Here is a 27325-nt window from a genome sequence, read left to right as displayed (position 1 = left end):
TAAAGATTTAATTAAAAAAATGACTACATGACTCACCGAGAGAGCCCTGCTGGAGGACTGGCTGGTGGAAGGAGCCACAGCCCTGCCATAATTCTGTCCTTTCAGGCACAGTCGCAGTCCCGCCTCATCCTGGCGACTGGTCAGCTCTGTGATGGGTTTCCTGGTTTGGATTGGGCGGTCTGGGCAGTTACTACAACCTGTGACCGAGGGAGTCTTTTCACCCACTGATTCTCTACACCAGCTGCACCTTAGAATCGCCGGCCACGTTTGTAAAAGAAAAAGCATTGCCTGCCCCCCCCCCCCCCCGCCTGGAGAAAATGAAATCAGAGCCTTTGACAGTGGGCCTTGGCTTTGTATTTTATTAAAAACTAGAGGCTGGATGCACGAAGTTCGTGCAAGAGTAGGCCTTCCTCCCCTGGCCGGCTTCCCTCTGGCACCTGGGACCCAGGCTTCCCTCACAGCCCCGGCTTCTGGTCTAATTAGCATATTATGCTTTTATAATTAGCATGTTATAGATTACTTAGGTAATTCTAATAAAAGCCCAACTGAGCTCCTCTGATGGCAGTTCATGGAAACCACCGGACGATCTCCTCATGTTCACATTCCCGGGCCCTTACGCAGCCACGTCAGGGTGGGTGGTCAGTGCGGAGCCTTGGAATCGGTATTTAAAACAGCAGCACAAATAAATATTTTAAAAGATAATTTTATGGTAAAACGTTTACATTTTAGTGCAGGAAAGAACGGGGACGGAGGGTCTCCGGTTTGATTTCCCATGTTCTGAAACCTTTAAATATATCATTGGTTCTTAATCCCTATACTTCCACATGTGAGGCGTGGCCAGCGCGGCAGGTGGGTGAGCATCGTGCTGGGCACCAAAAGGCTGCTGGTTTGATTTCTGGTCGGGGCGTACACCTAGGTTGAGGCTTTGATCCCTGGCTGGGGCATCTGATCTCTCTCTCTCTCTCTCTCTCTCTCTCTCTCTTTCTTTCTCTCTCCCTCCCTCCCTCCTTTCCTTCCTCTAAGCATGTCCTCCCCTGAGGATTAAGAAAAACAAACAAACTTACACAGCTGAGTATTTTCTGTTCCTTTCTGCTGCTATTCATCATATAAAAATGTAGCATAAAATATATTATAGAAAAACACATGTTAAAAATATAATATTTTGGAAAAATACATGCTATATTATTTGTAACGCATGCTTGTGGGTCTTATAATCCTAAAAATTATAACACATTTAAGTGAATGTGACACGTAGTTCTCTCTGTTTTTAGTTATTACAATGTTATTGACTCTATCTCTTTGCTGTACTTCACGTCACCATGACAATTTGTAACAACCAATTGGTCCTTCTTAGAACCGTCACCTTTCCAACCGCCCTCCCGACAGCCCTCCCATCTGGCAACCATCACAACATGCTCTGTGCCTGTGAGTCTGTTCTCTTCCGCTTGTTCATTTATTTTGTTTTTATTTAATTTATTTTTTAAAATATGTTTTTATTGATTTCAGAGAGGAAGGGAGAGGGAGAGAGAGAGAAACATCAGCGATGAGAGCAGTCATTGTTTGGCTGCTTCCCGCACGTCCCACAATGGGGATGGAGCCCGCAACCCGGCAAGTGCCCATGACTGGGATTGAACCGGAAAGCCCTCAGTCCCCAGGCCGCGAAGAGTGGGCAGAGCCTGAAACGGGCAGTGGGCAGGGGCGTCCTGCCAGCACACTCCTCACGGCTGCCGGTGCCCGAGTTACAGTCCGGCTCCAGGGTCTGGAGGGGTCCTGGACCTGGCGAGGTGTCCCTGAAAGTCCAGGTCGCACCCTAACCTGGGACGGGAACAGGAGCTGGACTGTTTAGCAGCAGGTACAATAGTGGCAATAATGCAAGCCAAGCCATAGCCCCTCCCGCTCTGCTCCCAGCCCTCAGGGCAGCAGACAGCAAGCAAATCGGTGGCTGCAGGGCTGGTGCCGAGCGGGTCAGGGAGTGACCGCAAGTGTCCCCAGGGACCCCGTGAGGGTGGGTTGGGATTGCGCCGGTGGCTGCACTCTGTACACTTACTGCCGCCACCAGCAGCAGCAGCAGCAGCAGCTGTGCGAGCCGCCACGCGGTCGGCCTGGGCCTGCGGCCGGGCTGTGGTCAGCGGGACTCTGGGGACAGCGCTGTCCTGAAGTGTGTGCCAGGGCCTTGGGTTAAATATTGCCACCGGCCAGGTTCAAGCTACCGAAGCTTTAACAGCCAGCTGCAAAGTCCGCGAATATTAACAGCTCTGCGCGAGCCTCAGCCGGCCTGGCAGCGCTGCCTGCCCTGGTGCTCCGTGGTTTCTGCCGGAACATTCCCTGCCGGGTTCACTGCTCCTGCCCTCGGCCTCCTTACAGGGCCTCGCATGACCTCCCTAACCCAGCCGGACCCCTCCCGCTCACACCACTGGTCTCCGTTCTCTGCTTGATTTTCCTTCTTAACTTCTGTCACTTTCTAACATTCAATCTATAATATTAAAAGCGTAATATGCTAATTAGACCCGACGACCTTCCTGAAGAAGTCGGGGCTGTGAGGGAAGCCCAGGTCCCGGGTGCCAGAGGGAAGCCGGTGCCAGCAGCCGGGGGCAGGAAGGCCTCCTCTCGCATGAATTTCATGCATCGGGCCTCTAGTATATGTATACTTTTTCTGTTAATCCTCACCTGAAGATATTTTTTTTCATTAATTTTACAGAGTGGAAAGGAGGGAGGGGGAGAAAGAAAGAGAAAGAGAGAGAGAATGAGAGAGAGAGAGAGAGAGAGAGAGAGAGAGAGAGTGCTACCACTGAGCCACACTGGCCAGAGCACATTCAGTATATTTTATTTTATTTTTTTCTGTTAATCCTCACCTGAAGATATTTTCCATTGATTTTTAGAGAGAGTGGAAGAGAGAGGGAAAGACAGAGAGAGATATTGATGTGAGAGAAACACATCGATTGGCTGACTCCTGCACGCGCCTCAACCAGGGCGCGGGCCGAGGAGGAGCCTGCAACCAAGGTATGTTCCCTTGACTGGAGTCGAACCCGGGACCCTTTGGCTTGCAGGCTGATGCTCTATCCACTGAGCCAAACTGGCTAGGGCATATTCAGTATATTTTAAAAAACATTTGTATTTTTTCAAGCTTTATTGCAGTAAGATTGACAAACTACAGTGTGCATATTGAAGGTGTGGGATGAGAGGTGACAGTTCCCGGATTCGGTTGGTGCGCACACCCGCCCCTCACCCAGCGCCCGCAGGCCCAGGCCGCAGGCTCCGCAGGAATGACGGCCCGGTGCCCACTGCCTGTTGTCCATTAACACGCGCTGACGCCACTCCCCGCGGGAAAGCACCGGCGGAGGCGGTCAGTGCTGGGGAGAGGCGTCTACAAAGACCTGGGGGCGGCGGGCAGCGGTGGGAAAGGCCTGGCTGAGAGCCGTCCAGGAGAGGAGCGAGCGCGGGGCGCAGAGCTGCCCGCAGAGGGCGCTGCGGTGCTCGGGCCGGTGCTGGTGCCGGTCCAGCGAGAGGACTGGCAGGGCCCGCGGAGCTGGGCCCAGGCCTGAGGCGGGCTGGCTTCCTGCCGTCCAGGTCCCAGGCATCTCCTGTGACCCTGACAGCGCCCCGGGAGCCTCAGAAAAGCCCACTGACACCCCCAGGTCACAGCGCTGCTCAGGGGCAGAGCCTGGGAGTCAGCGTCCAACCTCGAGGCACCAAGTTCAGGGACTTCTGTGCCACCCCCATTCCGACAGACGGTGGTGGTGGGGGAGCTGTTACCCCCACTCCCTCCTCCCCTCTCCCCCCCCTCCCCCGTCCCCCGCCTCCAGGACCACTCCTGCCAGCAGGACAGGGCAGGGCAGTGCAGGGCCCTCTTACTCAACAATGGCCATTCTTCTCCCCACCCCCCAGAACCCCAAGCTCAGAACACAGCTGCCAGGCTGTGTGGTCTCGGTGTCCAGGAGGGACCCCGTTTCTGCCTCCGGGTCCCTAGAGCCCCCAGCCCGCTGCGGGCCCTGCTGGTCGCCGGAAGCCAGGAGCTGCATTGGCCACGACTCCCGCCCCACGCGAGCCAGGCTCTCCCAGGTCGGTCCCGTGGAGGGGCAGAGTGAGGACAGGCCCTGTGTCCGCCTTCCTCCTGCCGAGGGGTACAGATTTCAGCTCCGATGGCTGAGCATCAGGCCCCCCACACCCCGGGAGTGTGAACCGTGGGCTCGGTTTCTAGCAGCAGCGCTTGTTAAGGCTCCTCCAGAGAGTGACGCGGGGCTGTGGGCGAACTGCGGAGGGAGCTCGAGGAGAATGGAAGGAGGCCATTCGTTCAGTCACTCACTCAGCAAACCCCCTGAGCTCCAGTTGGGGCGTGGGGGGGGGGGGGGGGCCACAGCGGCGGGCCGCGAGGAGGAGGAGTGTCAGTGCAGAGCCGCGGAGAGGCGGGAGCCAAGTTCAAAGAAACGGCTGTGGCGGCGGTGCTGGGAGCAGGGGGGGCACGGGGCGGCGGTGCTGGGAGCAGGGGGGGCACAGGGCGGAGGTGCTGGGAGCAGGGTGGGCACGGGGCGGCGGTGCTGGGAGCAGGGTGGGCACAGGGCGGCGGTGGTGCTGGGAGCAGGGTGGGCACGGGGCGGCGGTGGTGCTGGGAGCAGGGTGGGCACAGGGCGGCGGTGCTGGGAGCAGGGTGGGCACGGGGCGGCGGTGGTGCTGGGAGCAGGGTGGGCACAGGGCGGCGGTGGTGCTGGGAGCAGGGTGGGCACGGGGCGGCGGTGGTGCTGGGAGCAGGGTGGGCACAGGGCGGCGGTGGTGCTGGGAGCAGGGTGGGCACAGGGCGGCGGTGCTGGGAGCCGGGTGGGCACGGGGCGGCGATGGTGCTGGGAGCAGGGTGGGCACAGGGCGGCGGTGGTGCTGGGAGCAGGGTGGGCACAGGGCGGCGGTGGTGCTGGGAGCAGGGTGGGCACAGGGCGGCGGTGCTGGGAGCAGGGTGGGCACAGGGCGGCGGTGCTGGGAGCAGGGTGGGCACGGGGCGGCGGTGCTGGGAGCAGGGTGGGCACAGGGCGGCGGTGCTGGGAGCCGGGTGGGCACGGGGCGGTGGTGCTGGGAGCAGGGTGGGCACGGGGTGGCGGTGCTGGGAGCAGGGGGGGCACGGGGTGGTGGTGCTGGGAGCAGGGTGGGCGCGGGGTGGCGGTGCTGGGAGCAGGGTGGGCGCGGGGTGGCGGTGCTGGGAGCAGGGTGGGCGCGGGGTGGCGGTGCTGGGAGCAGGGTGGGCACGGGGCGGAGGTGCTGGGAGCAGGGTGGGCGCGGGGCGGCGGTGCTGGGAGCAGGGGGGGCGCGGGGCGGCGGTGCGGGGAGCAGGGGGGGCACGGGGCGGCGGTGCTGGGAGCAGGGGGGGCGCGGGGCGGCGGTGCTGGGAGCAGGGGGGGCACGGGGCGGCGGTGCTGGGAGCAGGGTGGGCACGGGGCGGCGGTGCTGGGAGCAGGGGGGGCACGGGGTGGCGGTGCTGGGAGCCGGGTGGGCGCGGGGTGGTCCTGTCTGTGCTGATGCAAAAGGAAGTCTCCGCTCGGAGGGCAGTGCCAAGGGCGTAAGCGGGCCAGGCGGTGGCCACTGCTCCCTGTACCGAGGCCACAGGCCAGCGGATGTGCGGGGAGGCGGGAGGTGAGCACGCAGGGCTCGGTGCCGCCAGCAGGGAGCGCCCCTCCCGTCAGCCGGCTCTCACCACACTCACTCACCAAAGTGTCCTTCATGGCGCTCCGGGCGGGTGGGTGGACCAGAGTCCGGGCTGGAGTTGGTGGGACTGGGCTGAGGGCGCCGGGGACACAGGGCAGGTGTAGGGAGGGCCAGGGGGTGAGCCGGAGGGGATCCAGAGTTGGGGGAGCCCTGTGGCGAGGCCAGGCTGAGGGGCAGCCAGTCTCAGGAGAGAGCGCGGAGAGGAGGAGCGTCTCCCCGGCCCCGCCACGCCCAGACGCCATAGAGCCCGCACTTGCCCCTTCTGTCACCTGCAGCTTCGGAGCAACCTTCCCTGTGTCCGTTTAAACGTCCGCACCCACCCTGCCCCTGGCTCGCTGGTGGAGTGTCGGCCCTGACTGCTGGCGGGTTTGAGCCTGGTCGGCACGTGCAGGAGGCAGCCGGTCAGTGTTCCCTGCCACATCGATGCCTCTCTCTCCCTCCCTCCCCCCCTTCTCTCTCCCTCCCTCCTCCTTTCAATGAGCATAGCCTTGGGGGAGGATTTTAAAAAATGTGCACAGTCCCCTCACTTTATCACTTCCCAACCCCGGTTGGCTTGTTCTCAGCACTCCTCGCCTCTGGCACGCCACGTACGCTCCCACCACCGTGGTTCCCGTTCTAGACCACGGCTCCCGAGCCAAGAAATACTGTCTATTTGGTTCGCTTCCGTTACCCCAGTGCCTAGAACGGGACTTCGCATGCATGAAGATTAAAAAAGTACTTGATGAGTGAACAAATGAACCAATGCGTGAACGAATGAGCGGATGAATGAGTAAGATGGTGACTGGAGCTGGCAGGTGTCTGACTGAGCGGCTCCCCCGCCGGGCTGGGTCTCTGCCCGTGAGACGGCACTGGGAGCGCTCGGGGCCCTGCCCCAGGGGCCGGGCACAGGAGCCCCGCCTCCCTCCTGGCCTCCGCTGCCCCTTCCCACCCACTGCCCAGCAGCCGGACACTGCCGAGGCCTGTGAGGGGCCTGTGAGGGGAGCCACCGGGCGGCTGCCGACCGGTTAAGGCAGACGGCACCAGAGGGTAGGCCTTGGCCCGTGAGTTTGGCCAAAAAAGGACTCAGATCCAAGACTCAGCTGCAAGGCAAAGCTTCTTTAGAAAGTCCCTGCGGTCGCCCGGCCGGCGGCTCGGCTGGCGGGCATTGTCCCTGCGCCCGAAGGTCAGTTGGAATCACGCTGGATTCCCGGTCAGCGCACGTGCCTGCTTTGCCGGCTCAACCCCTGGCGGGAGGGTGCAGGAGGCAGCCGACCGGTGTTTCTCTCACATGGATGTCTCTCTCTCCCTCCCTCTTCCTTCCTCTCTCTCCAAAACCATTAAAACATTATTTTTAAAGAGAAAAGCACAGGGTAGGAGAAGGGAGCCAGTGGGCCGTGTGGACTCCGGAACCAAGTTGCAGAGGCCAAGGAGGGCCTTGGCGCTCAGGAGGGAGAGCGAGGAGAGCGGCTCCCTCCATCTTGCGGGGTTTCCGTGCCCCTAAGCAGGCGGCTGGGGCTCTCAGGGGAGGTCGCACGGGACAGCCACCAGCCTTCCGGGTGCCCTTCCGGGTCCTGGTGCACACAGCTGGCCCGCGCCAGGCAGGGGTCATCATTGCCGCCGGTCCTGCCGTCACCCTGGCTCCGCTCCCTCTGCTTTGGCTGCTTTTCGGGGCCGGGAGCCGAGACAAACCGAGGCCTCAGGGGCACCTCCAGGTTGACCACAGCCGCCCCTGTGGCCAGCGGCCCGAGGCTTCGTTCCTGAGCTCAGGATGCGGGTCAGACCCTCAGTGTCCTGAGGGCTTCGCGCTTCAGGGGGGTCGTGCACCGGCTCGTGGGGAGTCTGTGAGGCTGTTCTCCTGCCCCTGCTCCTCCCCCGAGGCTCTGAACCACATGGCCAGCAACATGAGAGGTCAGGGGGGAAGGTCATGGGAGGAGAGGTCAGGGGAGGAGAGGTCAGGGGGGAAAGGTCAGGGGAGGAGAGGTCAGGGGGAGAGGTCAGGGGAGGAGAGGTCAGGGGAGGAGAGGTCAGGGGGAAAGGTCAGGGGAGGAGAGGTCAGGGGGAAAGGTCAGGGGGTCTAAAGCTATATGTTCGGGGAGGAGAGGTCACCGGGGGAGAGTCCTACTCTACAATATTTGTGTTCCCAGTCTTGCTTGTTGCTAGGCACCGGGGCTTTCTGCCCTGGTGACGGCCTGTGCCTGGCCTATGGCACCTCCTGTGCTCGTGTCTGTTCACTGCTACTATGTCAAACCCACAGACTCACCGCTGAATGACCCGGAGGCTTCAGAGGTCAACACAGCCAATTATAATACGTTCATCTCGTTTGGACCCCAGTTCAAACAAACTTAAAAGCTGCGAGATCATCAGGGTAATTCACATACTGTCTGGATAGCAGATATGAAGGAGTCATTACAGTTTCTAAGTAGGATGATGGTATGGCAGTCATGTTTTATACTTAGGGATCAGTGCTCTGCTGCCTGGGACTGGCTTCAACCCCCCAGCGCGGGAGACGGTGAGGCTGAGTGGAATAAGACGAAGCACCAATTCTTTATCATGTCTCACAGCTCCCCGGCGAGGCAGGCGCAGCTCCCCCCACTACAGAGGGGTGCTAAGTTCTGAGAGTGGACTTGGTTTTTTGAAAATCTGTGAACACTTCCAAAGGCCAAGATCCCAGGAGTGAGTATAGATGTGGGTGTGACGGCAGTGCTGAACGGCGATTTAGACTCGAGGTTAGCGAACCGGTAGAGGCCAGGGAAGTATTTCTGGCTTTGCTGGCCACAGAGGGTCTCTGTGCAAGTACACACTCACTTGTTTCGGCGAAAGCAGCCACAGACAACGGCACAGACGAGGACGGCGGTGATGCAATGACAGTAGTTGTGCAAGAATAGGCAGGTAGCCCAGCTGGCCTGCTCTGCTCAGCCAGAGGCCGAGACTCAGACACACCTGAGTCCAGCTCCCCGCCGAGCGCGCTTTCTGGGTCGGCACTCGGTAAAGTGGGCGTCGTGGCTGCACCTGCCACAGGCAAGCCGGGAGGATGAGTGAGCGGGCGCGAGGGAAGCCCGAACATAGCTGAGCGCATGCGGTTTATTTGTAACTCCGGGCAGGCGCGAACTGGGTACGGGGTCCGCAGGCTCAGAGACGGGCTGGGCTTCAGTGCAGAGAAGAGACCGGGAGGGTCCTGCACATTGTGATTTATAGGAAATACAGATATTGGGTCATTCACACGAGCAAGATATATTTGTCAGGCACAGCAGCCTTCGTCATGTTCCTGCTCTCACTCCCAGACCCTTGGAGTGTCCTGAGAGGAGAGCCCTGGGCATCTTGTATTCTGACATCTGGTCTCTGCTTCTCATCCTGGGATCCCTCAGAGCCCTTCCCACACCGGGTGCTGTCAACGAGGCGACTGGGAGAGCCCAAGGCTGGGCTGGTTGCCAGGGGACTGACCTCCAGGGAGGGGAGGGGGCCGGGGATGGGGCCAGTCACCACTGACAATGATGTCATCTGTTGTGCCTCATAATTAGCCCCAGAATCACCCGGGAAGGCCGGCTTGGCGAGCTTTCAGATTGGGGAACAAGACCACCCCAAGTGCTGCCCTGCAGGACCCCAAACCCCGTGGAGACAGAGACCCTTTGTTTGGGACCTGGCCCTGTCTCTCGTCACAGGGCTGTTCCTTGAATATCCTTTGCGCCAAAGGGTAGCCTAGCGAGCACACGGGCTCCCTGAGCGGTGAGCACCCAGCAAATGCCGGAGCCCGAGGGCGGGTGCAGGACGGGTTCCCAGCCCGTCCGTCCGTCCGTCCGTCCGTCAGAAGCACAGGGAGGACTGGGACTGGGACTGGCCTCTGGAGTGAAGGAAGGCCAGGCCCGCCCTTAGCCCGAGGCTGTGACAGGTGGTGGCGTGGGAAGCTCCGGAAGCTGAGCTACAGGCTCTTACAACGCTCAGCGCTGAGACTGGCTCACAATTCTGAACCATAAGGTTGCATTAGATCTATTTTTTTAAAATCCTCAGCTAGTTTGCCAAACACCTTTCCCAGGTAAACATTCATTCATTCATTCACTTGTTCATTTTCTTACCATGAATGCCAGATGCTAGGAATACAGCCGACAACAAAGAAGTGAAGATCCTCATCGACTGACCGTGAACTGACCAGAGCATGTCTGCTGTGTGCTCTAGCGAGGACACGCGCAGTCTGTGTGCTGCACAGGAAAGCGTGTGTGTGGCCTCTGAGTGGTAGGGAGACATACGTTGTTATGGAGACAGGTAGCTTCTGCCCCCCCCCCCCCAGCCCCAAACAAACAAACAAACAAACAAAACCCAAGAGAAAAAGAAAAGGAAGCCATGTTACAGATCTAGTATGTACTGTTATGGGAAGACACTTAGAATGACTCCATGTTAGTGAGTGAGATCATCGGACACCAGACAACATGCACATCTGATTCTACAGGGGCTTCAGCACCTGCAAGGACTTATCCAGACTCTTCACAGCAGCTTCGCAGGAATGGGGTTATGGGAAAGATTTTTATTTTCTACTTAACATGTTTTTATTGTATTGGTTGGCATTTTACAAGTATGTACTCTAGTCATGGCTTTTAAAAGACCTCATCACACTAAAATGGGGCACATGGTGGGGGGTGAGCTCCCTGTGTAAGGGGCATTCAAGCAGGAGCGGGAGGAGCAGGAGCAGGAGCTGTGATGGGAGATGGACCCGTCATCTCTGAGAGCCAGAGCTTCACCGAGGACTCATCGCTGAAGGACTTGCTTAGTGGCTGGGAGCCACTGGGCTCAGCTGCTGGCCTGGGATTTGGCTTCCTGCTGCCCTGAGTGGGGCCCTGCGGCTCTGAGTCCTCCTGTGCCAGGTCCTGGGGCTACTCGATGCGTGGCCTCTCCTCCAGGGCACTGCCAGCTGCGGGCATTGCTGGGGAGACAGTGGCTGTGCGCAGGCCACGTTCTCGGGACGCCGTCGGGGAAGGAGGGGGAGGGCGTGATGCCGCCGCCCGCCCAACCCCTGTGTTGCTGAGGGCCTGGCTTCTCGCCCGCAGGCCGGCATGGCGCTGCTCTGGAGGGCCCTGCTGCTGGTGGGCTCCTGCGTGTCTGCAGTCCAGGCCTGGCCGGAGGGGGACGGCGAGGACGTGGACGTCATGCCCCAGCCCCTGCACATCGCACAGGAAGGCCACCTGATGGTGCTGACACCCGCAGGCCTGACCCAGATGCTCAACCAGACCCGCTTCCTCCTGGTGCTTTTCTGTGAGTGCCCACTCCGGGGGGCAGGGGGAGGTGGGGGGAGACCTGCCTCCTTGCTCCTGGAGGACAGAGGAGTTTATGTATTGCTACACATGAGAACGCATGTTATTAATATGAAAAAGCCATGAGTATGTAGCATCACTCCCCATCCCCAGAGGAGAGTGCCAGTGCAGGGAGATGGCGCAGTGTGCATTTGGGTAGCTTTCCCCCGCCAGCCTGTGCGCCATCGATGAGGCGGAGCGGAGGGAAGGCCTTCCTGAGCAGGAGACCGGTCAGCGGGGGCCTGGGGCAGGCGGGCCGCAGCCCAGGCGAGATCTGGGAGGAGAGCGTTCCGGGCCGCAGCAGCAGCAGCGAGCGCAAAGGCCGAGGCCGCAGGCGCCGAGCTGAGCTGCGGCTGAAGAGACGCAGTGGGCGCGGGCTCACAGGGCGAGCAGCGGAGCCGGGCGTGTGGGCCATGGCGATGGCCAGGGATGTGCTGGCTGGCCCCAGGAGCCCACCGGAAGGCCTCCCCCCGGGAGCACCTGGACACTGTGAACTGCCCTGCGGGGGAGGAGGCTTATTCTCAGAACACTGTTTCCTGCGTGAGCGGGAACCGGGTTTGAATCGCGGCTTCTCATCCTCAGCAATATGGGCACTGCTGGAGACAACTCTTAGCTGTGTGCGGGGCAGGGGGGGAGGGGGCAGTGCCTGTGCATTGTGGGGGTTTAGCAGCACCCTCAGTGTCTCCCACCAGAGGCATGGCACTCCAGCTTGAAGAGCAGAAATGTCCCAGACATGACCACCAGTCTGAGAGAGGAGACTCCTCTTCCTGTGCCGGGAGCTAACCGCCAGTCCCCGCTCTGGCTGCTCCCCCGCCCCTCCCGACTCGCCTGGTGCTCAGGAAGGGGCGGGCTCTCTGCTAAAGGCGGGCAAGCACTGGCTCTAGGCCCATTGCCACGACCATGCCTGCATTCTGCGGGCAGAGCACAGCCTGTTCACACTGCTCACCCCACGCCCAGCGCCAGCCACGGGCAGGCCGCGCCTGGGCTGGGTGCCGATGCGGTCACCGCCTTCCTTCACCCAGAAACCAGTGGTCTGCTGGGATCCAGACATCTCCATGGGACCCCTTCCAACAGGGAACCCCGTCAGAGCTAGGCCGAAGGTTGGCCACCCAGGTCACCACAATGGTTCACGTGGCTTGGCACTTCCGTGCCGGCGCTTTGCTTCCATGTAGGATCTCCTCAGGTGCAGGACCCACTAACTTCTCATTATACAGAGAAACCAAGGCACAGAGATGGTCTAAAAATGATCTTACTTGGGCCTCAAGCACCATAAGCCACGTGACTGTTTCATGAGCGAACCTAAGGATTTCACGTTCAGTGAGTGCCCAGCATGTGCCAGGCAGTGACCAGGTGGCTCTCAGGACCAGAGGAGGCTGTGCCCAGAGGAGTTCCTGGCCTCCCAGCAAAGGCTCTGACCATGCACAGCCCGCCAGGCCCCGCTGCACAGGCAGCAGCGTCCATCCAGGCGTCGCCATGCCCGGCCACACTAGCGTGTCCAGTCGGCCAGGGCATGGCCATAAGCTCTGGGGCCTGAGGGGCGTATGCATTCATCTCACCTTGACATCCTCACCCCTGCCTCCTCCTGGTTGTCGGGCCAGTGACCTGGGAGTCCCTGGTTCCTCTCCCACTCCCACTGCGGATCTGATCTTGGCTCAGTGCAGCCAGCTCCCCCGCAGCACCTCCAGGCTCCGGCCTCTTCTCCCCCCTCCATCGCCTCTCCCGGGCTGTTAGTGCCTTCAGCCCCCCTGGGCCCACTCCTCCCCTCTGATTTAATCTCCGTGTAGCATTCAGAGAACCCAGCCAAAAGGAAGTCAGATCACATCTCACCCTGCCTCAAACCCTCCAGTACCTTCCACCACGCTCAGAGGAAAGACCAAAGTCTGTGCAGTGGCCTGCAAGGCCCTATCTCAGGGCCTTTGTGCTTCCCGTTCCTCTGCCTGGCACACTCCCTTCATATACCCACATGGCTTGCTCTCACCTCCTTCAGTTTTAGGGAAATGTCCCTGCTCGGCCTCCCTGCTCAAACCCAGTCCCCCTGACCCTCCGCATTCCCAGCGCTGCTGCTGCTTTCTCCATGGCACTTACATCTGACCCAGAATTAGCCCACTTTTCTTTCTTTTGCTTATGATCTGCCTTCTCCAATGAGAGCGGGGGTTTCTACCTGTTCACTGTTCAATCCCCAGCACCTACAGCAGTGCCCAGCTCAGGGCAGATCCTAACTTAGGGTCTTGTGCTTGCCGTCCGGCTGGGTGGGTGGCTGGCTGGGTGGATGGGTGGGTGGGTGGATGTCTGGGTGGGTGGATGTATGGGTGGGTGGGTGGGTGAATGGGTGGATGGCTTGGTGGCAGGGTGGATGGGTGGGTGGGGGGGTAGATGGGTGGATGGCTGGGTGGGTGGATGTCTGGGTGGGTGGATGTGTGGATGGGTGGATGGGTGGATGTGTGGATGTGTGGATGTGTGGCTGGGTGGCTGTGTGGATGGCTGGGTGGATGGGTGGGTGGGTGGATGTCTGGGTGGGTGGATGTGTGGATGGGTAGATGGCTGGGTGGGTGGTTGTCTGGGTGGGTAGATGTGTGGATGTGTGGATGGGTGGATGTGTGGATGTGTGGCTGGGTGGCTGGGTGGATGGCTGGGTGATGGGTGGATGGCTGGGTGGATGGCTGGGTGGGTGGGTGGCTGGGTGGATGGCTGGGTGTTTGGCTGGGTAGATTGGTGGGTGGATGGCTGGGTAGATGGGTGGATGGCTGGGTGGGTGGCTGGGTGGGTGGGTGGATGGCTGGGTGGGTGGCTGGGTGGATGGGTGGATGGCTGGGTGGGTGGCTGGGTGGATTGGTGGGTGGATGACTGGGTGGATGGGTGGATGGCTGGGTGGGTGGGTGGATTGGTGGGTGGATAGCTGGGTGGTGGATGGCTGGGTGGTGGCTGGATGGATTGGTGGGTGGGTGGCTGGGGGCTGGGTGGGTGGGTGGATGGCTGGGTGGGTGGGTGGGTGGGTGGATGGCTGGGTGGGTGGGTGGCTCGGTGGGTGGGTGGATGGCTGGGTGGATTGGTGGGTGGATGGCTGGGTGGGTGGCTGGGTGGATTGGTGGGTGGATGGCTGGGTGGGTGGGTGGCTCGGTGGGTGGGTGGATGGCTGGGTGGGTGGGTGGGTGGATGGCTGGGTGGGTGGGTGGATGGCTGGGTGGTGGATGGCTGGATGAAGCCCCATTACTGTTACAGGCAGGTCCTTGCCTCTGGCTGTCAGCTCCTGGCTATCACAACCTTTCCCTCCCTTTGTGTGGGAGCCTGAGCTGGTGTGGAACTCCAAAAGCCCCCGCCCCGGTGGACAGCCATCCCCTGTGTTTCTCTTGCTTGGAGCTGCTTCCCTTAGAAGCCCAGGCTGGTGCTGAGGGAAGGGTACTGAAGGCAGTGATGGGTCAAGGCAGGGGGGACAGGCGTCCTCTGTGGGGGAAAGCGCCGATTCCCACTCGCTGACGGGGTGTTTGGTGAACAGGACCACTCACCTCCTGGCTGTGGAGGGCGGGCAGGGGCCTGTGCCGGCTGCCCGGGCTGGCTTTCTGGTCTCACTTCACAAAGGACTTCTCTGTAGAACTTGAAACTTGCAAGTGGGGTGCTTCCTGTTCTCCAAGTGCCCCAGATGGACAAGGGTGTTGGAAAAAGATAAAGGTTTGGGCTTAAAAAGGAGCCAATGGCCCCCTTCCCTGGCTCTACCCCTGCCCAGACACCAGGCAGTGAGGGCCCAGGTGTGAGGGCCCAGGTGTGAGGGCCCAGCAGAGTGAGGGCCCAGGTGTGGGGGCCCAGGTGTGAGGGCCCAGGTGTGAGGGCCCAGCAGAGTGAGGGCCCAGGTGTGGGGGCCCAGGTGTGAGGGCCCAGGTGTGAGGGCCCAGCAGAGTGAGGGCCCAGGTGTGGGGGCCCAGATGTGAGTGCCCAGGTGTGAGGACCCAGGTGTGAGGGCCCAGGTGTGAGGGCCCAGCAGAGTGAGGGCCCAGGTGTGGGGGCCCAGGTGTGAGGGCCCAGATGTGAGGGCCCAGGTGTGAGGGTCCATCAGAGTGAGGGCCCAGGTGTGGGGGCCCAGGTGTGAGGGCCCATCAGAGTGAGGGCCCAGGTGTGAGTGCCCAGGTGTGAGGGCCCAGCAGAGTGAGGGCCCAGGTGTGAGGGCCCAGATGTGAGTGCCCAGGTGTGAGGACCCAGGTGTGAGGGCCCAGGTGTGAGGGCCCAGTAGAGTGAGGGCCCAGGTGTGAGGGCCCAGCAGAGTGAGGGCCCAGGTGTGGGGACCCAGGTGTGAGGGCCCAGGTGTGAGGGCCCAGCAGAGTGAGGGCCCAGGTGTGAGGGCCCAGCAGAGTGAGGGCCCAGGAGTGAGGGCCCAGGTGTGAGGGCCCAGCAGAGTGAGGGCCCAGCAGAGTGAGGGCCCAGGTGTGAGGGCCCAGCAGAGTGAGGGCCCAGGTGTGAGGGCCCAGGTGTGAGTGCCCAGGTGTGAGGGCCCAGCAGAGTGAGGGCCCAGGTGTGAGGGCCCAGGTGTGAGGGCCCAGCAGAGTGAGGGCCCAGGTGTGAGGGCCCAGCAGAGTGAGGGCCCAGGTGTGAGGGCCCAGGTGTGAGGACCAGGACATTTCCCACCCTCGGCCCAGCCAGAAATTTTTTAATTTAAATTTTTATTACAGTGCTAGAGGTCTGGTGTATGAAATTCATGCATGGCAGGGGCGGGGTGGGGGGGTCCCCTCAGCCTGGCCTACACCCTCTCCAATCCGGGATCCCTCAAGGGATGTCCAACTGCCGGTTTAGGCCCGATCCCACAGTTGGACATCCCTCTCGCAATCCAGGATTGCTGGCTTCTAACTGCTCACCTGCCTGCTGGCCTGATCCCCCAACTGCTCTCCCCTGCCAGCCTGATCCCCCTACTGCTCTCCCCTGCCAGCCTGATCCCACTACTGCTCTCCCCTGCCAGCCTGATCCCCCTACTGCTCTCCCCTGCCAGCCTGATCCCCCAACTGCTCTCCCCTGCCAGCCTGATTGCCCTACTGCTCTCCCCTGCCAGCCTGATCCCCCTACTGCTCTCCCCTGCCAGCCTGATCCCCCCTACTGCTCTCCCCTGCCAGCCTGATCCCCCTACTGCTCTCCCCTGCCCGCCTGATCGCCCCAACTGCTCTCCCCTGCCAGCCTGATCCCCCTACTGCTCTCCCCTGCCCGCCTGATCCCACTACTGCTCTCCCCTGCCAGCCTGATCCCCCAACTGCTCTCCCCTGCCAGCCTGATTGCCCTACTGCTCTCCCCTGCCAGCCTGATCCCACTACTGCTCTCCCCTGCCAGCCTGATCCCCCTACTGCTCTCCCCTGCCAGCCTGATCCCCCTACTGCTCTCCCCTGCCAGCCTGATCCCCCAACTGCTCTCCCCTGCCAGCCTGATCCCACTACTGCTCTCCCCTGCCAGCCTGATCCCCCTACTGCTCTCCCCTGCCAGCCTGATCCCCCAACTGCTCTCCCCTGCCCGCCTGATCCCCCAACTGCTCTCCCCTGCCAGCCTGATCCCCCTACTGCTCTCCCCTGCCAGCCTGATCCCCCTACTGCTCTCCCCTGCCAGCCTGATCCCCCAACTGCTCTCCCCTGCCCGCCTGATTGCCCCTAACCACCTCTGCCTCAGCCCCGCCACCATGGCTTTGTCCGGAAGTTTGTCCGGAAGACATCCAGTCTAATTAGCATATTACCCTTTATTAGTATAGATAATTGGCATACAATGTTATATTAGCTTTAGGTATACAGCATAGAGATTTGTTTATATACCTGACGATGTGATCATCAGGCTGTCACAGTACAAATCTTAAAAAAAATTTTTTAAAAAAATATTTTTATTGATTTTAGATTGGAAGGGAGAGGGACAGAGAGATAGAAATATCAATGATGAGAGAGAATCATTGATCAGCTGCCTCCTGCATGCCCCCTACTGGGGATCGAGCCCACAACCAGGCATGTGCCCTTGACCAGAATCGAACCCTGGACCCTTCAGTCTGCAGGCTGATGCTCTATCCACTGAGCCAAACCAGCTAGGGCTCACTCTAGGGGGTGGCCTCAGAGGGTGGGGAGCATCACAACCTCTCCTCCCCTCCCCCCAACACACACTGGCCTCCTTACTGGAGAGTCCCCTGCATATTTTATGCAGTGGGAGGGCTGTGGGCCATTTGGCCTGTCAGCTCCTGGACTTGCCACAGGAGGGCGCTCCTGCTCTCCTGTCTCCCTGCTGCTCCTCTAGTGTCTGACCATAGAAATCTTACAATAATAATAGCAGCTATTACATATGTATAGTATAATATGTAATATGTTAAAATTTATTTTATGTATAATTATGTATATAACACACATACAGTGCATGTTATATTTATACGCATATTATCTATATATTATTACTATATGAATGTACAATAACAGCACGTGCTGAGGGGTTGGCAGGCTGGTGGGGGTTAGAGCCTCCGTGTGGTGCGGATCCTGGCTCGGCGCTGCCACGTTGTCGTCAGTTTCCTCATCTGTGCAATTGAGATAATAAGACGTGCCCACAGGGCACTGGGGGGACTGATGGCGTAACCCACGTAAAGCTCTTAGGCACTTCTAGCCGACGGTTCAGCGAACCCTTTGGTGGGACAACTCCAGGAGGCAGCCACTCTCTCCCCACTTTCCTCGGAGGACAGTGGGGCTCACAGAGTAAATCACCCAAAGCTGCATCGTGTCCAGGATACCGAAAGCCCCTCCCCCAAACCTGACACGTGTCTTCCCCACTGGGCCCTGCAGGACCCACGTGTGCCATTTCTGAAAGCAGAGTGCGAGACAGGCCGGACCGGGCTCTCCCTGGGGGGGAGGGGGGAGCCTCAGGGCTCAGCGAGCCTGCCTCACCCTGGCTCTTTCAGACGACCCGTCCTCAAAGCGATCCAGGAGCCTCGCCGCGGAGCTGGGCAAAGCCGTGGAGATCGTGGGCAAGGGCAAGAACGGGGTCGGCTTTGGCAAAGTGGACATCGTGGTGGAGAAGGAACTTCGCCAGGAATTTGATGTTCAGAAGCCCCCGGAGCTGAAGCTGTTTTTTGAAGGCAGCAGGCTGGCGCCCATCAGCTGCAAAGGTAACGGTGCCCCTGTCAGCCACGGCAGGTTAGCGGCGGACACACCAGCACCAGTTCCGGGGCTTAAGAGAATCACAGACCAGTCACTGCTCCTGCAAAACCCAGTTAGCCGCCAGAGCGGAGGGGGGCTCTGCTCCTCAGCGCCGTTCACAGACCCAGCCTCCTTCCGGGGGGCTGCCTTCCCTTAGGGCCTCGAGCCCCCCGTTGTCTCCTCTGGGTCCCGCCAGCGATGGGCAGGAGGCAGGGAGCACTGCTGGTTGTGCTCATGGCCCAGGTCTGCGGTGGCAAACAGCACTTCTCTGCTCCTGCCGCTGACCAAACCCTGCTCCAGGGCCCACCCCGACCCGCTGAGCAGTGTGTGCACAGGGAAAGAAGAGTCAGTGAGCGTGTAGCTACATTTCTACAGCTTGCATCTCAGCTGGCGGGTTCTAGAAAAGCACCACGAGGTGGCACAGTGAGGTGCATGGTTTATAAACCACCAGAGGTCAGCGTGAATTCCTAACTCCACTGGACCCCCTCCCCAATCTTCTACTCTAGAAGCATTTTGGAGTAATTCTGGTCCCAGGCCAAGGAAGCACTGGCTGCCAAAGGGAGACCGAGAGATGACGGACAAGACAGGCTTGGGACAGGGCGGCACCTGACTCTTGCTCCTGTCACCATCCACTTCCGCCGCTAACCCAGTCATTCAGTGACTCAGCGCCCTTCCGCCGGGATGTGGAAATGCTGGGAGGATCTGTGCCTCCGTGTGGCTCTTGTCGGGCGTGGCTTTAAAAGTGTTACCTGCAGGCCCAGTGGCAGGTGGTAAAGCCCCGAGGAGCCCCGGCAGTCAATACGTCAAGCCTTCGGGCCAGGTGATCTCTGCTGATGCAACGGGCAAGCAGGCCTGTGCCAGCAGGTGGGGTGGCGGAGTGCGGGTAAAACTGAAATCAGTGGGCGGCCAGACGGAGCCGAGGGCGGCCGGGCGGCTCCTGCTGCGCTGCGCTCTGAGGGAGCGGCCGGTAGGGTTCCTCTGATCAAACGACTGTTTTCCTGACCCCAGTGCAGGGCCTGGAAGGCTTAGGTTCCGAAGGGGCAGGTTTGGGGTTCGAGCGGGCAGAGTTGCAGGGCTGTACGGGAGGCGGGCTGGGGGGCACCGGCCCGTATGTTTGCCGGGCTTTCCCACCCCCTTCTTCCTCAGTGCCCCCAACCAGAGAAAGCAGCAGTGGGTGCGGAGGGAGGGTGAGCCGGGCCGGGATTGTAGGCTGCTCACTGGCGATGAGAACTTGGCCCGGCCTTGCTCTCTCAGGTCCTCAGCAGGACAGAGTGGGCGCCACTTCTGCCGACTGGCAGGCTCCCTGAGCTGATAAGGGCGACAGCGTGACTTTTGTGAGACTCTGGGGGAGGCAGGCGGGCTTAGTCTTGTTGGGGCAGAGCCCCAGACCACAGGTCCAGCTCCCCAAGGCTGGAGCGGGACTTGGCCTTGGCTGTTTTTGAGGGAGGGGATGTAGGTGCCTCTGGGCACCAGTGAGGGATGCGTGCACAGCTGTAGCCTGGAATGTGTGCACAGGGCAGCCAGCCAGTCACCGGCCGGCACCCCACCTGGGCACACTGTGTCCTCTCCTCAGACCCGAGCGCCAGGACACACTGCCCAATGGGCAGGGCCTGATTGGAAGGCCCTCGGGGAGGAAGTACTGCCAAGTTCAGAGCTACCTCAGTCCCATGGGGTCCAGAGGGGCAAAAGGAGTTCACGGATCCCATAGAGCAGTGGTTCTCAACCTTCCTAACGCCGTGACCCTTTAATACAGTTCTTCATGTTGTGGTGACCCCCAACCATAAAACTATTTTCGTTGCTACTTCATAACTGTAATTTTGCTACTGTTATGAATCGTAATGTAAATATCTGTGCTTTCGGCAACACGGATGATTCTCCCAGACATGACGAAGCCAGACCTGGAAGCACACACCGTGCGGCTCACAGAGCAGGCGCACTAAAGCAGTCCTCCGAGTGAGGGTGGAAGCTACTGCAGGCGGGGGGCTGGGAGGGGCCGGGAGGGGCAGGGGGGCATCGGGGCTTCTGAGGGACTGGTGATGCTCCATTTCTTGATCTGGGTGGTAGTGACTCAGGTGCGTTCATTTTGTGACAATTCATGAAACCATTCGTTGTAATCTCTTCACCTTTCTGCAGGTAAATATACTTCATCATAAGTGTTTTTAAAGGCCCAATGTTCTCAGGAATTATAGGCAAAGACACCAAAAATAGTCCTTTCCGGTTGATCTACCAGCTCAAGCATTCATCAAGCCCCGTGAGCAGTGTGCCCTGGTGCGGGCTAGCTCCCCCCTCTCCTGGCCGCCTCCTGTGTCATTCCTGTGCATCCTCCAGTTTTCAGCTCTTAAGTGCCTTTCTCCAGGAAGCCTCCCTGATGTCATCGTCTAGGTCAGGGGTCCTCAAACTTTTTAAACAGGGGGCCAGTTCACTGTCCCTCAGACCGTTGGAAGGCCGGACTATAGTTTAAAAAAAAACTATGAACAAATTCCTATGCACACTGCACATATCTTATTTTGAAGTAAAAACACAAAACGGCAAAAACACCCGCATGTGGCCCGCGGGCCGTAGTGTGAGGACGCCTGGTCTAGGTCATGCAGCTTTGCTACTGGCTCATTGGACTCCGCTTTCCAATATTGATTTGGTTGTCCTTGTTTGTGTCATTATCGTCTGTCCTTCACAGAACGAGCGCTGCAGAGCTGGCAGTGTGTCTTCCTGCTCACCATTTGGGTCCAGCCCCAAGAGCAAACACAGCGCTTAGTAACTTAATGGCACTCAATGCGTATTTATCACATGATTGAAGAGTGACACAGTTGATGAGTGAGTCAATGAATGAAGCCCTATAGATGTAGCCCACAGCTACTCATGACAAACATTGCCTTATGAACTCATTTACAAAGCTGCTCTGTAGCAGGCTTTGAGAGAACACATTTTTCATTATCTACCATAATGTGGAATTGATGATCCCAGCAAACACATGTCCATCTGTAGCCTGTAAACTTTCTGGCAAGCCATCATGTCTTCCCAGACATGGCATCTACCTTACAGTTTTAGAAGCGAAGATCTTTGTGTGCTTGCCCCCCGGGCCCCCCCGCCCCCCCCCCCCCACACACACAACAGCTGAGAATGGAAGTCAGGATCCATAACAACCTTACACACATTTGTGTCTTGACTCAGCAATTGGAGACACACGGATATGATAGAATTTTCCCAAGGTCATAGGCCAGCTGGTCTTTTGATTTATATTTTTTTATGTATATTTAAAGAATCTACCTTGTGGTCACTTTGGAGGGTGAATAAGAAAAGAAGGCTTGCTTCCTCCTCAGTGTGATCCCCAGGTTCACTAGTGGGGTGGCCAAGTTCAATTTCCTCAGCTGTAGAAAAGGGAGAGTAACCATATCTGTCCCTCAGGGCAGGGTTGCTGTGGGATGTGATGTATGAGAAACCTCAGGTCCTTGGTAAGTGCTCAATCAGGTTTACCTGCTGGTTACTGTTCATGCCTTGAGGCTTGGGGGCGGGGGTGGGGGTGGGGGGGAGTGGAGAGGAGCAGGAAAGCTGACCTTGGCCTTCAGGGGTGGGAGCCCAAGATAAGAAGCTTCTACACCTTCAACTTGGGAAGAACAGGCTTGCTACACAGTTCACGGGAAACCGTGGGACCCACTTAACTGTCTCTCTCCAGGAGTGGTTGAGTCTGCTGCCTTGGTCGTTTGGTTGAGAAGACAAATTAGCGAGAAAGTGTTTTTGTTCACTAACATCCACCAGGTGACAGAGTTCGTGAAAGCCAGGCCCTTGGTGATCATTGGCTTCTTCCAGGTACTGAGTTCAAGAGTTGGTGTGGCTTTTCAATGGGCGAGAAGTCCCGTGCCTGGCGGGGCGACGGGGCGGGGGGGTGGGGGCAGGGATGGGGGAGAGGAGAGGAGAGGTTAATTCCTTGGGTTAATTCCAATTCTTCATTTTCCAATGAACTGGTTTTCTGGGGGAACTGCAGAGCTAAGATGAAGAGAGAAAAAAAGAAAGCTGAATGGGGTAGGCAAAGCTGATGAGAGAGGCGGACAGGAGTGGAGAGATTGAGTTGGTTTGATAGTATAATTGACCATTGGGGTCTATTTAGAATAGCATTGAATAACCAACATTTTCAAATTGTTTTCCCATTTGGAGAATGGGTTTCTTTACATCTTACCTCATTTCCTGTAACTTGGATGACTCCTCTCCTTGTCAGTGAAGTAAAAATCCTGGCAAGTTAGTAAAAACCCTGGGAGAGGTTACTCTCTCGCCCGTCCCACTTTTTGAATGGGGTTTTTGGCCCCAAATTTTTAAGCTAAAAAATGACGCTGAAGCTACAGCCATATCTTGATACCAAATTTATATTTGATACTACATGTGGCCAATCAATTGCCTCTTCTGAAAGCAATTCAGGAATAAATGTTACAAAGTCCCAAGCCCTCTAATATGTGGGGAAGGTCTACGCTATCAGCTCTCTCCACTCAGCTCTGTGAATTTGCCTATTCTGGCCTTAGTCATGGCCATAAAAGTATTCTGGGTATGAAACCTCCATAAAATGTGATTGAGGTGACTCAGCAAAACCTCAAAAGTTGGAAAGGTAAGGAGACAAATTGGTCACCACTTCCACCTTGACCTTAAGTGAGCCAGCATCTTGCATTTCGACCAAAACATTGCCATCGTCCTTCCCGAACAGGATTTAGAAGAAGAAGTAGCAGAGTTGTTCTATGATGTGATCAAAGACTTCCCAGAGCTGCCGTTCGGAGTGATGTCGATTAGCAATGCCATTGGGCGTTTTCACGTCACCCTTGACAGTGTCCTGGTGTTCAAAAAGGTAGGTCTTTGGCCCATTGCTATTGAGGGATCTCTAGTCCAAAACAGGGGACTGTGCATGTATGCATGGGTTTTGGGTACCAATTCTGGTTCTGCCACTTATGAGCTAAGTGCCACTGACAAGTTGGCTTTTGCAAAATCAGTTTTCTGACGCTTTTCTGGCTTTGTAGCCCTCCCATAAGCTCATCCTCCTTTCTTCAGCAAATGAGTGCTGCTAAGGCCCAGTCTTCTGCCTTGTGTTTCTTCTGGTCCACCCACCCTCATCCACCTCTACCAGCAGTCACTATTCAGACACCCAGTGGCTCACAAGCCTCCACACTCCAGCCAGATGTCTCTTTTCTCCACACCTTTGCGTCCATCACCAGATGTCTCAACATGGCCAAGTCTTAATCTCCCTCTGAGTCCTCTTCCAGGGTTTTTCTCTCTCGAATGGTACCACCATCTCTCCCATTACCCATCTGAGCAAAGCCAGACAGCCAGGCATCATCCTACACCGCCCTCTTCTCCATCCCTCATAATCAACTCATCACTCCAACCCTACTGATTTTAAATCCAAAATCCCTTGCATCTATCCATTTTTCTCTACTGCTTCCTTCCAGATGAAGTGACCATTATTTTCCACAGCCCAATGCAACATTCATCCAACTGATCTGCCACATTCCTTTTTGTCCTCTGATGAGCAGCCTTTCAAAAATTCAGATCTATTGGTCATCCCTCCTCCTCTCTGAAAGCCCATTAGTGATTTCCTATTATTAATCCTATTATTATAGGGAAAAGACTCAAGTCCTTAATGAGACCCACAAGGCCTTCCACAGTCTAGCCTCTATTACACCTTCCTCCTTCCCCTCTGGATCTAGATCTGAGCTATCCAGCATGGCGGCTGCTGGCCATTTATGACTATTTACATTAAAATGTTAGCTCCTCAATCCAATTAGCTTCATGTGGATAGTGGCTACTTCATTGGGCAGGTAGAGTCACAGAGCATTTCTGTTTTCACACCAAGTCCCACTGTGGTCCGGTTCCTGGAACATGCCTACTCCCTCCCCACACAAAGCCAAATCCTTACAACAACCATGTTACTTATAGATGTGGCTCAGAGAGGTTGGGTTACTTGCCTAAGGTCACACAAGAGGTAGGTAGAGACATACCCAGAGCTGACTGACCTTTAGAGAAGACTATGAGCCCATGGAAATCACTGAAAAGCTTTAATTCAGAGAATAAAATAACTTGATTTGTGTTTCTCGAATGGGACAACGCAGAGTCCAGAAATAGATCCAAATACATATGGGGATTTACTATATGATATCTTAGGTTAATAGGGAAATATATGCTATTCAATGACTAGCCATTGAAAGCAAAACACTAAAGCTAAATTCATATATCATTCCTTTCACCACAAACTAAATTTCAGGTTGATCCCTGATTTAAAAATATAACAAGAGACTATGGAAGGGCTAGGAGATACCGCAGGGGAGTGTGCTTTGTGGGAAAGCTCTTTATAAAGCACGACAGAAACTCCAGGAACAAGGAAAACAAATACTGCTACATTCGGACCACATAAAAATTTAGAATGTCTGAGAAAAACCCCAGGACAAAACCAAAGCCAAGTAGCCAGCTTGGAAAGTGCCTTGGGGAGAGATTTGGCCCATCGAATGGTTAAGGCCACGGCCCTGGCGCCAGACTGCCTGCATTGGACCTGGGCTCCCCTCCCGCCAGCTTAGAGACCTTGGGCAAGGCTCTTCACTGCTCTGGGCCTCAGTTTCCTCAGCGGTGAAGCAGGAGGACCACAGTGTGCAGATCAGGAGGGGTTCTGAGGACTGAATGAGTCAGGGCATCTAAAGTGTTCAGAGTGGTGGCTGGTACCACACGAGACCTCAGTGAGTCCAGTTAGCACTATTAGAATAGGCTTAGGACCAGAAAAGACTGGACTTTATCTAGAGGACAACAGAGTCTATGAAGTGTTTAAGCAAGAGAATGAGACAATCAGATTTTCATCCTAACAACTCACTGTGGCTGAAGTGTGGGGTGGACTGGAGGACAGCGAGGGGAGAAATTAGAAGACCATTGGGAATTTTTTCAGGAGTCCAGAGAACAGGTATGGACTAGAGGGTGGGATTGGTGGAGAGAAGAGAATGAGATAAAGGGAGAGAAATTAGGAGATGACTGATTCTTTCTCCTTCCCCCATACCCAGACTTTGATCCTGGGCTACAGAGAATTATAGTGTTCCCTCTGCTGACCAAGGTCCTTCTGAGAAGAAGTCATCAAGCAGGATTAAACATGCATAGATTAAACATGCATAGATTAGGCATAGAGACCCTTAAGACCTGATGGAGGCCTGACCTGAAGGAAGGAAGGAAGGAAGGAAGGAAGGAAGGAAGGAAGGAAGGGAGGAAGGAAGGAAGAAAGGGGGGGAGGGAGGAAGGGAGGAAGGAAGGGAGGAAGGTAGGGAGGGAGGAAGAAAGGGAGGAAGGAAGGAAGGGAGGAAGGAAGGAAGGAATGGGAGGAAGGAAGGAATGGGAGGAAGGAAGGGAAGAAGGAAGGAAGGTAGAAAGGGAGGAAGTAAGGGAGGGAGGAAGGGAGGAAGGGAGGAAGGAAGGGAGGAAGAAAGGGAAGGAGGGAGGAAGGGAGGAAGGAAGGGAGGAAGGGAGGAAGGGAGGGAGGAAGGAAGGGAGGAAGGGAGGGAGGAAGGAAGGGAGGGAGGAAGGGAAGAAGGAAGGAAGGAAGGTAGGGAGGGAGGAAGAAAGGGAGGAAGGAAGGAAGGGAGGAAGGAAGGAAGGAATGGGAGGAAGGAAGGAATGGGAGGAAGGAAGGGAAGAAGAAAGGGAGGAAGGAAGGGAGGGAGTAAGGAAGGAAGGGAGTAAGGAAGGAAGGAAGGAATTGGAGGAAGGAAGGGAGGAAGGGAAGGAGGAAGAGTCCCTGACTACAGTGGAGTTCTTAGAAGAGTTATCAAAGTCCCTTAGCAGAGGACCCTGCATGTCCCAGAAATGGGTTTGCCTTCATACCCCTAACACATTCAGTCCTTGGTCAGGAACCCTGTGTGAGTACCGTTCAGCACGGCACTGACACTCTGCGGATTTCAGAGCAAGCCAGCTGGGGTGTCAGTCCACTGCACTCCTTGCCTTTGTGGATCAGAGGTTTTCATGCTGCCACACACCCATGGCCCACAGGCCAATCGCCCAGCTGCCCTTACTGCTGACGCGCCTGGATTCTCGGATTGCATTGTCATCAGGGGCTTCCTTTAGTCCAAGCGGAAAATGTGCTATTTATGTTTATTATATCATGGGAGCTGCCGCTGCCAATGCTTCCTTTTGTCCCAGGGGAGAATCGAGAGCCGCCAGGAGCTCATTAACGACAGTACCAACAAGCTTGTCCTCAACCAAGTCATACGACAGCACCTCACAGGCTTCGTCATTGAGTACAACGCTGAGGTCAGTGAGCGGAGCTTCCCCGGGGAAGGGCAGCTGGGCACCTGTGGGCGGGGCGTGACCCGTGTCCTTGTCCTACAGAGTAAGGATCTGATTTATGAACTGCACATCCGGAATCACATGCTACTTTTTGCCTCCAAAAGCTGCAAGTCCTTCGGTGCGATAATGCAGCATTACAAGCTGGCCTTGAAGGAGTTCCACAACAAGGTCTGTGTGGCACCGTCTTTTCTTTTGTTTTAATTTTTAAAATAATCTTTATTGTTGAGAGTATTACAGATGTTCCTCTTCCCCCTCCCATCACCCCCTCCACCTGGTTCCCACCCCACCCTGTTGTCGGTGTCCACAGGGAAGCATATATGCCCATCTAATCTTTGGCTAATCCCTTCCTACCCCTCCGCCCACCCCTTCCCTCTGAGATTTGTCAGTCTGTTCCATGTTTGCATGCGTCTAATTCTATTCCCCTCCCCCCCCAAAAAATGTAGTTTTATTGATTTCAGAGAAGAGGGGAGAGGGAGGGAGAGAGAGATAGAAACATCAATGATGAGAGAGAATCATTGATTGGCTGCCTCCTGCAAGGCCCCAACTGGAGGTTGAGCCCACAACTCCGGTGTGTGCCGTTGGCCAGAATCAAACCCAGGACCCTTCAAGCTGCAGGCCAATGCTCTACCCATTGAGCCAAAACAACTAGGGCTAATTCTATTTTATTCATTAGTTTATTTTATTCATTAAATTTTTTCATTTATTTTGATTTTTAGATTCAATTTTTGATAGATATGCATTTATATTTTCTTGTCATATTTTTTATCTTTTTCTTCTTCTCCTTCTCCATTTCCTTCTTCTGCTATGTCTTCTGGAATTGGCAGAGTGGCCTTGTATAGTAGGTGTCCAGTAGGGCCCAGTGGCTCAGCCTCCCCAGTCACCTGAGCTGGGCACTCTAGGTGCACCCCTGTGTGGGCTGTGTGCACAGTCTTGTAGTTGAGCCTTGATTGCTGTTGGTGTCAT

The 27325-nt window shown here is 56.9% G+C and overlaps 1 protein-coding gene across 1 annotated transcript in view; it reads left to right on the top strand.

Annotated features, from left to right (window-relative positions):
* The first annotated feature begins 3924 nt into the window (after positions 1 to 3924).
* PDILT (protein disulfide isomerase like, testis expressed) overlaps positions 3925 to 27325 on the top strand; it is a 46660-nt gene continuing 23259 nt past the window's right edge. The window contains exons 1-7 of the mRNA XM_028136999.2: positions 3925 to 4059; positions 10704 to 10908; positions 17836 to 18042; positions 21744 to 21877; positions 22761 to 22898; positions 26216 to 26326; positions 26405 to 26530. Coding sequence (XP_027992800.2) covers positions 10710 to 10908; positions 17836 to 18042; positions 21744 to 21877; positions 22761 to 22898; positions 26216 to 26326; positions 26405 to 26530 — 915 coding nt within the window. The 5' untranslated portion in view covers positions 3925 to 4059; positions 10704 to 10709. The remainder of the gene's footprint in view (positions 4060 to 10703; positions 10909 to 17835; positions 18043 to 21743; positions 21878 to 22760; positions 22899 to 26215; positions 26327 to 26404; positions 26531 to 27325) is intronic.

The sequence above is a fragment of the Eptesicus fuscus genome, chromosome 4 (assembly GCF_027574615.1).
Source record: "Eptesicus fuscus isolate TK198812 chromosome 4, DD_ASM_mEF_20220401, whole genome shotgun sequence".
Classification (NCBI taxonomy): Eukaryota; Metazoa; Chordata; class Mammalia; order Chiroptera; family Vespertilionidae; genus Eptesicus; species Eptesicus fuscus.
The sequence above is the reverse complement of the archived record's forward strand: the minus strand, read 5'-3'. Positions and strand labels throughout refer to the sequence as shown.